An 11304-nucleotide genomic window follows, 5' to 3' on the forward strand; every position below is an offset into this window, starting at 1 on the left:
GTTAGCAGCTGCTACCAACACCACTGCTATTCCAATTATTACCACTACTTCTATTCCACTGTTATTTTTACTGCTGACATTACTATTGCTAAACCACCACAGTTTCCACTGATACCAAATCCTGACTTTAGTTACTGTATTCTGCTACTTCTTTATCATGTGTGTAGAAAGAAATGCTTATTTTCCATGCCCTAAGTAGAAAACCTTGCAAGCTTTCTTTGGAATGTAGATTGTGCCATATTTTTAAAAATTTTTATATTTTAAAAAATTGTTTAATTTTTTTGGGGCCAGGCATGATGCTTATGCTTATAATCCCAGCACTTTGGGAGGTTAAGGTGGGAGGATCATTTGAACCTAGGAGTTCAAGGCCAGACTGGGAAACATAGTGAGACCTCATCTCTACAAAAAAATAAAAAATAAATTTGTGAGGCATGGTGGTGCATGCCTGTAGTCCCAGCTAGTCTAGAGGCTGAGGTGAGAGGATCACTTGAGCACATGAGATCAGATTGAGTCTGCAGTGAACTGAGATTGCACTACTGCACTCCAGCCTGGGTGACAGAGCAAGAAAGACCCTGTCTCAAAATAATAATAATAATAATAATAATAATAATAAATTTATTTTTAATTTTGGGGGGTACATAGGTGTATATATTTATGGCGTACATGAGCTATTTTGGTACAGGCATGTAGTGTGTAATAATCACATTATGGAAAATTAGGTATCTGTCCCCTCAAACATTTATCCTTTGTGATATAAACAACCCAATTGTACTCTTCTAGTTATTTTAATATGTACGGTTAAGTTGTTATTGACTATAGTCCCCCTGTTGTACAAATACTAGGTCTTATTCTTTTTAACTTTTTTTTTTTTTTTTTGTAAACTGGGCCCCATCTCTGGGTTGCTTTGAGCTAGCTGTCTTCTGGCTGACAAAATAGTTGAGTGCTACTTTCTTTCACTAAAGGCAGTGACATGCACCACTTTCATTAGCAGGTTAATTAACTTAGGAAAATGGATGATTCAGGTTAACTTTGACCTCTATACTTCCCAGGTATTCAGTTTTTTAGTGCAAAGACTAACAACACAAAAGGAGGAGTAAAGATGCTGCTTGTTTTTCTTTTGTGTGTCCAGGGACTAATGCAGGGGTTGAGAGAAAAACCTTTGAAACTAAGTTTCTAAGTCTAAGTTTCTGCCAAGGGAGAGGGGTGCAGTGCTTCCTCTTATAAGGACAAGAGCTGTTGAAAGCAGCAGAGGGCTTGTGTGTATGTGTTATGGTGACTGCTGGCCAAGGGCCCCTGAAAATCAGTTGGCAGCTTCCCATTGAACACACACCAGAGGCAGGAAACACAGACTAAAGATCATACTTAAGAATGTAATTGCCTAATAATTTAAAATCTTTATTGATATTATTTATAAATATTAACATAACTTCTAAAAATGTTCTTAGGTAAGTTTAAAAAGACACATTGCTACATTAACATTGAAATAAGAGGATATGATGACAATTTAATGTAAAATTTTACTGAGTTCCCTGACTACTAAGGAATCGTTGCATTTAATTTTTCCTAGAGATAAACTGCATCAGGATTCATTCATCAATTCATTTGAAAACATGTATGTGCTATAAAAGCTTTGGGATACAAAGACAATATAGATGTATTCTTTACTCTCAAATATTTACTATTTCATAGGGCACTAGGTAGTCAGACAGATATATTATAGTCAAGCACAGTTATTACCATAACAGATGTGAGCCAGGTGCTGCAGACCAAAGAGGGTGCATGTGTTTTTACAATTTAGCCCTGCATTTATGAGCTTAGCCATTTCAATATAATTACATATAACTCATGAAAATACATTATCATTGAATACTGTGAAAAAAAAACCTGTTAACTTTAAATGGTAAATTCCTAAATTTTTGAACGAATGACTTAAAAAATTACCCATTAGAAATGAGTTGTGGCCTGGACAATAATCAAAACAGAAATATTGACTTTTAATTTGCTGAGAATAGGGAGGTTTTGGTTTAGTGAACTGATCACAAGATTAGAGCTTAGAAACAACCCTTCTCCATTTATGTCCTCTCTGCATGTCCTTTAGGGTCATCATTTACTGTGATATTAGCATCAGTATGAAAATAATTTGAAGCTTCATATTGTGCAGTCCTAAACTGATACCACATGTAGCATACTTATTTTGTAATTCAGGGGATATCTGAAGATATGATTTCTTAGAATGAGGATGATGATGCCCCTTCTCTTGGGACCCACTGATTCACAGGGGAAAAGTACAAATAAGGTCCTCATACAAATACAAATTCTTTTTTTATTAAATTTCTAGGAGATGTAAGATTTAGCTCACCTAATTTTAAAAGAGAGATATAGAGAAGATATGGTGAAAGGGACAGAAATAGGGAACTCCAGTAAGAGAGAAGCTTGATGTTATTATATTCCTTACACCTCTTCCTCCTTACCAGTTAAAAAAAGGATGATCTGAGCCCTTTGGAGAGGTATAGAGGAGGAGTTATGATGAGAAGAGGACTAAGGAGAGGCTTGATAAAGTCTAAGCTGAGACTCAGCTAAGAAGGAGAATTCTTCTTGTACCTTAATGTTTGTAAATCGGCTTCATGGTTGTCTCTTCTGTGCCTTTTGAAACTGCCAATCATCTTATTATAATGGCCACTCATAATTTGAATTATGCCAGACCCTCAAATTCAGGGCCGATCTTTCAATAGCAAGTGTCCTACTGAGAACTTCTTTATTCTTGAGACGCTGAGAACTTCTTTTTTCAACACACAGGTTGGCTCTGGGTGGTCCTTGCCTCATCAAATATAAGTTAGAAAATCTACATGGTGTGAAGGTCTATTAGGACTCACCGACCTTCTCATGAAATGTCATTTCTCAGTTGGGATTGAAATAACTCATCTCACAATAAGCTGTAGAGGTTTTTCCTCTTCAATGGCCTCAGTTGACACCACTAGTCCATTATTGCTAGCAGTTTTGGAGAAGTTGGTATTTATTTTTTCAGTTAAAAGAGGGAAGCCATCCTGTTTGCATTCATATCTTTGAGAAAAGTCAAGATGGCTTTTACACATAGAGAAAAAGGAAACCATACATTTTTAAGGGGTAGAGGAAAAGGAGCGATTCAGAGTTTTATAGTGAACTTTAGCAGTTTGACCTTCAAATGTTTCCTTTTTTAAGCGTCAATATTGCTAACATTAAAGTGGTAACAGGAGGCTGCACCTTGAAAAGCCACTCATGCCTTGTCTGTTGTGGTAGCTACCTGGTTATGAAACATTTTCGAATCCAGAGAGCTTTGGCCTGATGTATAATTTTAGGATGTTTTAGACCTTGATGGTGTTAAACTTTCTTCTTCAGAAGTTATGTGCATTGATATTCAGTGCTTTTCTACCATTTTCCTTCCTCACCTTGAAATAAGCGAGCTATTCATACTCGTCTGAAGAGGGAGAGAGGCTAAGCATGGTTGTTGAAGACACATGGCTTTGTTGTTAGAATACATCACTTTTCACTGGGTATACCTGAGAGAGAGGCTAGGCAGCATCTAATTACTAGGAGTTTTTATATGTGAAGACAAGAATTAACTGACTCCCTGGCCTCCTTTTCACATACTCTGTCCCCCAATTTGCTAAGTTACCATTTTCAGTGAATGCCCTGCTGTCCTTCCAGTGCCCAAGGCAGAGAGAGGTATGGTTATAATTCTGAGGTCTTCTCTTTTCTCTTCCACTGCTTCCCCACACACAGTCAGTCAATTACCAAATATTTCTTTTCCATGTAGTCTCCTAGAGTTCTTCCCATTTTTCCTTCTACTATCCTAGTCTAAATCCCATTATTTCTTGTTAAATTATATGGTAATGTCTTGGTTGCCCTTATCTTGTCTTCCTATGCCACATCATCTCTCTAGTAAGAAGAAAAACATTTAATTCTATACGCTGCAAAAATGGAGTTAGTATAACATAGTAGTTAAGGATATGGGCCCTGTAGCCAGAATGTCTGGATTTGAATCCTGACTCAATTGCTTTGGCAAAAGCAGTTATGTAAACGTTGGTAAATCTCTAAGCCTCAGTATGTATTAAAAAAAATTAAAACTTTTCTGATGGGATTGTTGTGAGAATTGAATGGCATAAACATTTAGCATAGAGCTTGACACATAGCAAGCACTGAAACATCACTACAACACCAATAATCATGAATGCAAAGCTAAGTATTCCACTTTCCTTTGGTGCATTTTTTTTTTTTTTTTTTTTTTTTGAGACAGAGTCTCACTTTGTTGCCCAGGCTGGAGTACAGTGGGGTGATCTCAGCTCACTGCAACCTCCATTTCCCAGGTTCAAGCAATTATCATGCCTCAGCCTCCCCAGTAGCTGGGACCATAGTTGTGCGCCACCACACCCAGCTAATCTTTGTATTTTTAGCAGAGATGAGGTTTTGCCATGTTGGCCAGGCTGGTCTCGAGCTCCTGACCTCAGGTGATCTGCCCACGTCGGCCTCCTGAAGTGTCGGGATTACAGACGTGAGCCACCGTGCCTGGCCTCCAGTTTTCTAATTAAGACCTTTTAACCTCATCACTTCTAGGACAAAGCCAAGATCTCTTTGGCATGCCATGGACATCCCAGCTCCCCTCTTCTGTTCCTTCTGTCAGTGCTCTTGTCCAGAGAAGTGTCCATCTCAACCACTTCCACTGCCCCAAGTGGTCCATGCTTTCATGCACGTTCTTTGCCATTTACCTGGAGCATCCTCTCACTGCAAGTCTGGAAATTGCCTTTCTGCCTTCTAAACACCAACCACTCCTTCTCTTTGTATAGGTGACTTCCACTCATCCTTTCTTACCTCATGTATCAGTTATTCCAGAAAGCTGTCCCTGATACCCTAGGGCTCTCAAGGAGCATCTGAATGTATTCTTCATTGCACTTGCCAAACTATTGGGCAACCGTGGACTCACGTGTCTGTATGTTCTGTCTCACTATAATAAGTCTTTGAGTATAGAGTCTGGATCGTGTTTGCTTTTCTTGTACCCAGCTCTTGGCATTTTTATTCAATTAACATTTGTTTAATATATTACTAAATCACTACCCAATTGGGGATTTGTTTTATGGAGTTTCATTATGCCTAGTGCATAAGAGGCACCTCATGAATATTTGTTAAATGAGGATGCTTGGCTATTTAAACTTTTGTGTATCCTTAATTGGCAACTCTTATATGGATACACTGAATATTTAAAGAAATTTAAAGTTATTTAATTCTAAGTCCTGAAATTCTAAATTCTAACAAATTGTAAAGTTAACTTATGTAAATAAGTTAGATGATTTAGCAAAGTTGTACAATTTTTTTTTGTCAAAAATAGGTATGGTTATGAAACAGTGAGCTGGATTTGCCCTTCTGACTCATAAACTATCTCTGAAGGCAGTATATTTGAAGTTGCTTCAGATGATTCAAAGGTCTAGCAAATAACTTCTAATCTCAAAGAATGAATAGACTGGGGAAAAAAACACTCGAGTAATGTGCCAAAACACCCCATCTCTAGCCATAAAATCATATATTCATCAGTTTTCTTCAGTTATCTCAATTTTCTTTTTGTCTGAACACAGTGAGATAAGAGTTGGCTTATTATGCACTCCACAAGGAAAATTATAGAATTTTCTGAGAGGGACATTAGAGGCCAGTTAGGCCAATCCTGTGTATATGAGCTGTTCTGTTGCAACTGATAGACTGCTTAAGCAAATGGTGGAGGTATTTGTTCTTCTCATGTAATTGGCTCTTGTATTCTAGGAGCAGTGTGGTGGTTTCCAAATACTATTTATTGTATAAATGAAAATAAGACTTACTTGGAGAAATGGCTGATTGCAGAACTACAGCGTGAAAATGTGAGATGGACCTGGGACAACTTGATATAAGAAAGCAATGAAACAAAGATTAATGTAATTATTAATTATGTCAAAAGGAAACATGAACCAATTTGAAGGGACTCCCAGTGGCCAAATGTGGGACAATATGAGCATTAAAAAAAAATGATGGCAATTGATTATTACAAAAATAGAAAAAAAGGGAGGTCGGGGAAGCTCTTTTTCTGTTTTTTACAAAAGAATACTAGCGTATAAGTAAGAAAAGAATGATAGAGTTAGAAAAATCACTATTTTAAAGTCTCATATGGAATAATTGAAGCAAGGATGATCAAGGAATACTAATCTCATTGTGAAAAATTATTGGGAAATAGGACAGCCACATGGTACCACATCTTCACCCCTGGGTTATTTACTGCTATAAAGGGGGGACATGTAACTTTACAATAGAGAGATGTGGCAGTAACCATCTTAACTAAATGATTGAGTTTAGCCTCAGTAATGATGGGACACCTTAACATTTTGTGTCTTCTGATGTGATGAAATATGAAGTTCACAGTATGAAGTACTTTTATCAGAACTGTTTAATTTGAATCTAGATTTAGCTTTCAGTTCACAGGAAATACAAGTGAAAGAATAATAGCTTTAATGATACCATGGAGAAACAACCAAACAAATGCAGAATTTGGGACATTTTGTAAGACAGCCAGCCTGGACTCTTCAAAAAGTCAATGTCATTAAAGAAGAATAAAGGCAAAAGGATTTTTAGATTAAAAGATACTGAAAAGATAAAACTGCCAAATGCAGTGGGTAAAACATGACTGGATCCTAGACTGGGGAAAAAAATATTACTAAAAGTGGGCAATTGAGGAAATTTGAATATGGAATGGATATTAGATAATATGAAATTATTGTTAATTTTCTTAGATATAATGGTATTGTTGATCTGTAGGAAAAATGTCCTTATTCCTAGGAGTTGCATGTAGAGTCAGAGTGTTTAGGAGTCAAGTGTTATCTGTAATTCATTTCCAAATAGCTCAACAAGATAAATTTATAAATATAGAAAGGGTATAGATGCAAAAGCATATATGGCACTATGTTGCAATTGTTGCATGTAGATGGCATGTTCATTGTATTCTTTCAACTTTTGTTCTGAAATTCAAAAAAATAAAATAAATAAACTGGAAAAAAAATCAGTTTGGTAAAAGCAAAGCAAAAGTCCTGGAGTGGACTGCTGGCAGGCTGGCAGCCTCACTCCCTCTATTCCTCAGCTCTGTTCTTATGTGTGCACAGAGCCACACACTTGTGAGCATTGAGTGAAATGTGAGCCTAGTGAATAACACTAGGCTCACACTAGACTCAGCACTAATTTAGTCACATTTTGGAGCAGTGGGAAAATCTCCTGATAAATTTAATAGAGAAGCTTGAGGAAAAGCTTTGTCTTGTTCATTTTTAACATTTCCAGTGTGTGTAATGTTGTAGGAATTCAAAAACTGAAAAATACATAAAGGAGTGACCAAATTTGAGGATTGCCTGGAAAAGTGAGAGTATATAAGTGACTTTGAAATTCAGTAAATATTTGTGGAATTTAGTAGATCTGAACTAGTTAAGGGACAAGTAAGTTTAAGATGAATTCCAGAAGTAAGGGGAAGGCCTCTTTTTAAATCTTCTGTGCATGCAATATTTCATATTGTTTTAACTTTTAGTAATAATACTTGCTTTTCTGAATTAGTGATCAAAGCACTTTAGTGGAAGTCTTCTGCAGCTTTCCCTACAGGTGGGGAAAGTTTGAGTTTGGTGGGAAATCTTCAGAGGGTGGTGTGTGCAATTATGCTTTGTTCCTTGGTGAGCTATGAGTCAGGCACTTAATTATGTCAACGATATTGCAAGAGAGCCGTTGCATAATCCCCAAGAGAGTAATTATTATCTGTCTTGGTAGAATGCAAGGCTTTTAATCTGTAAATAAGCAATTCTATGTGGAAGAGCTACATGCAGAGTGATTCTGTGTCTTAAAGGTCTCTTATGAATTTTTTAAAGTGAAAGCAGTAACTGCATGTGCTGATTACCTGCTGCCTTTGTGTTTCAAAGGGTTTATGATGCTTCCCTTGTGGTTTTAATCCCTCCTGAAATATTTAAGCCTCTGAGAATGATTCCTGTGAAGGGTAAAGTGTGTCTAAGTTAAGCCTATGAATAATCCAAATGTTTCAAATGTATTAATAGATGAAGTAAAAAAAGGTATGCTTTCTGCAAATTAAAAAAACAAACCAAGATAAACAAAACAATGAATTCAGACATTGGCAACACTTTTAAAAAAGCAAAGATACAATAATTAGCTGATACGTTGCTCACTTTTTGATGGTTAGTAGGTTTTTTTCCATTTTTTTAAACTTTATTTTGGTATAACTTACATATAATAAAATGCATTTATTTAAAGTTTTCACATGTATATTTTTAAAAAAATATGTGCCACTGCAGTTAGGGTATGTGTGTATTTTGCTTAGGTGGATCTGAGTCTTTTAGACACTGAAAGCAAATTTTAACTTTTTTTTTTTTAAGTAGTCAGTAGCGTCTGCCTTCCCTCCTATCTCCCTGTTACAGTGTGCATGAGCTGACCATGCTCTTCTCTAAGGTCAGCTGCTGCACTTAAACACTTGATCCCTCCCCAGTTCACCTAATCAGGACTACATTTGGGGAACTGTCCCTCTCTCCTTTGTGACCAACTTTCCCCTCTCTATCAGGTTATTCCCATCAAAACAGAAACATGTCTTGACATCTTCTGCTGTTTCTTAAAACTCTTGACCATTTCTCTGTTCTCCTCTGCAGCAAAACTCAGGAGTCTATATTCTGTCTTCACTTCCTTTTCTCTCTTTGTCTCTGAAACCAACTCCAAGAAGCCTTTCACCCCACTCCTCCATATAGAGCCTGCTTTTGTCAAGGTACCCGTGACTTTCACACTGCCAGAATCCATGGGCAGTGTTGACCAGTCCTTTGGTCTGAATCCTATTTGGCCATCTGCGGCATCTGATATAGTTTTTCACTCCCTTCATCTAGAAACACTTTCTTTACTTGGCTTCAGGAAAACCCTATCTCCTGGTTTTCCTACTTCCTCACTGGTCACTCTTACTAAGACTCCTTTGTGAGCTCCTCCTCTTTTCCTGATCCTTTAAAGTTTCCTGGCTCAGGTACTCTCCTCTTCTTTGCTCTCTTCCAAAGTCATTTCAGCCAGTGTCATGGTTAACAGTCCTCTGTACACTAAAGACTCCCATATTTCTGTCTGAAGTACACACCTATCCCCTGGACTCCACACTTATTGGATGACTAATAGGCCTCTCAGATTTAACACAGTCAAAAAGTGACCACACTGTGGTCTTCCCACAGTTGTCTCTCACCTGGGTTATTGCAAGAGCCTTCTGTCTGGTTTTCCTGCCTCCACCCTAGCTCCAGCCCCTTTCACTCTATATTCAGCATAACAGGCCAAAAAGACCTTTTTAAACCATCAGATTATGTCCTCCTTTTGGCCAAGGCCTCCAGTGACCTCCCATATCAGTCAGAGTAAAAACTGTCCAATAAAGATCTTCATCATCTGACCCCACTAGCTTTCCATCTCTCCTCCTTTTCCCCCATTACTCACTCTGCCTTGCAGCATTGGCCCCTTTCTCAGACATGCTCAGAGGCCTCTATGTCAGGGCCTTGGTATGGGACACTTCTTTAGGCTGGGCTGTTGTGTGCTATGGTTCTCCCTGGCTTGCTCCTTTTGTACCTCAAATCTCTGCTCCACCATCCTCTTCTCTGTGAGACCTTCTCTAACCATCCTGTTTAAGTTCCCCCACCCAGCCCTACCAACTCTCCTGATCCCTCCTCTAGGCTTTATTTTTCTCTATTGCACTTACCACCATATGAAAGTAAAAATACTTGCTTATTTGTGTTTGTTGCTTTGTCTGTTTTGTCTGTCTTTTCATATTAGAATGTAAGTTTCATGAGGGTAGAAATTGCCTTGGTCACAGCTGTATCACCTGTGCCTGAGAGAGACTGCAGGCTCGGTCAGTACTGCTGAATGAGTAATTGAAAAGCAACCTCAAAGGCTGCTTGATGCTTTCTTGTCATTTTTAGAGCAGTCTGAGTGTTACAGAGGATGGATAGCATTCAGAATAATTAACTATATGCTAACAGCTCTTTTCCATTCCTCAGTTTCTCTGTTTGAAGAACATAAGGACATTTCTCACGGCCTGTTGTGAGACGTTTGGAATGAGGAAAAGTGAACTTTTCGAGGCATTTGACCTGTTTGATGTTCGTGACTTTGGAAAGGTAATTATACTTCATTTTTAGTATTACTTTTTAACTGGGAAGCATTTAAGCAAATTGTTTCAAATCTTGAAGTAGGGCATGTGACTTAAGTGGTTTATGTATCTGCATTATATAGTTAAATTTCACATGTAGATGGCTTAGCAAATCAAAAACCAAAAAACAACAACAAAAAAGAAACCCCACACATACAACACCACCACCAAAAAATTAGCATCAACTTTCCAAATGAGATTAGAATTATTTTGTAATTAGAATAGTATACAGGGAGGGAATCTTTTCTCCAGAGATAATTTTTTTCTGCTGGTCACCTCAGAGGATAGGGTTACTATTATCTGCCCTTTAGGTTGATCACTGGGCACTTAGGCCTGAGGACCAGAATTCTTTGCCTCCAGTCTTCTCTATATCTGAAAGCTGCTAATTTTTGGAAGTTGAGAATGTTCTGTTGTCCTTTTCTCTATTTTGACACTTGGTTAGGTGACTCAGAGAAGACATGAATCACAAGTGTTCGAGATTGTTGAATAATTTCTGTTGCTTGAATTTCAGCAGATATTTGTTGGATTTCAAGGACATTTTTCACATGGAAATTGTTTTAATATTTACTGTTATTATCTGTATGCACACTAAACACATGTATAATAAGTGAAACAAATCATCCTTTCAAAAATTATGGTCATTTATTACGAAGTGAGTGGACATAAACCTCTCACAAGTAACTAGCCATAAAAGAGTCAGGTAATTAAGGTGACAGGACTTTAGCTTATGTTGATGTAATTGCATTATGAAAATAAGCAAATAAGGAGGAAAAAACTAATGCTATTGAGAAGTTTGTCCTTATTCTTGTAATTCAGGTGCTAGTGTCTTATCAAAAGGCTGTTTGAGAGTATACATTGTTTTACCTCTGAGATGTAATATTTTCATTAGAAAATAACCAATGGATTGCTTTTTGCTAAACAGCATAAACTTGAGACAGAAATATAGGAAATTTGATGCTGAAATACAGCGCATGTGGCGAAGCCACTCTACCTGGGGAGGGGAAAGGCCGTGGTTCTCTCTCCGGTCTTAACCCATGGTCATTTTGTGATCTAGAAGGCACTAGCCTTCTCGGGCATCAGGCTGCCTGCCAGCTTGGAAAGCTGTACAAAAG

At 37.6% G+C, this 11304-nt stretch overlaps 1 protein-coding gene across 3 annotated transcripts in view; it reads left to right on the plus strand.

Annotated features, from left to right (window-relative positions):
• VAV3 (vav guanine nucleotide exchange factor 3) overlaps positions 1-11304 on the plus strand; it is a 398937-nt gene that overhangs the window by 79576 nt on the left and 308057 nt on the right. For all 3 annotated transcript variants that reach the window (XM_024235630.2, XM_054530500.2, XM_054530501.2), the window contains exon 2: positions 10044-10160. In XM_024235630.2, coding sequence (XP_024091398.1) covers positions 10044-10160 — 117 coding nt within the window. The remainder of the gene's footprint in view (positions 1-10043; positions 10161-11304) is intronic.

Source organism: Pongo abelii, chromosome 1, assembly GCF_028885655.2.
Source record: "Pongo abelii isolate AG06213 chromosome 1, NHGRI_mPonAbe1-v2.0_pri, whole genome shotgun sequence".
NCBI lineage: Eukaryota > Metazoa > Chordata > Mammalia > Primates > Hominidae > Pongo > Pongo abelii.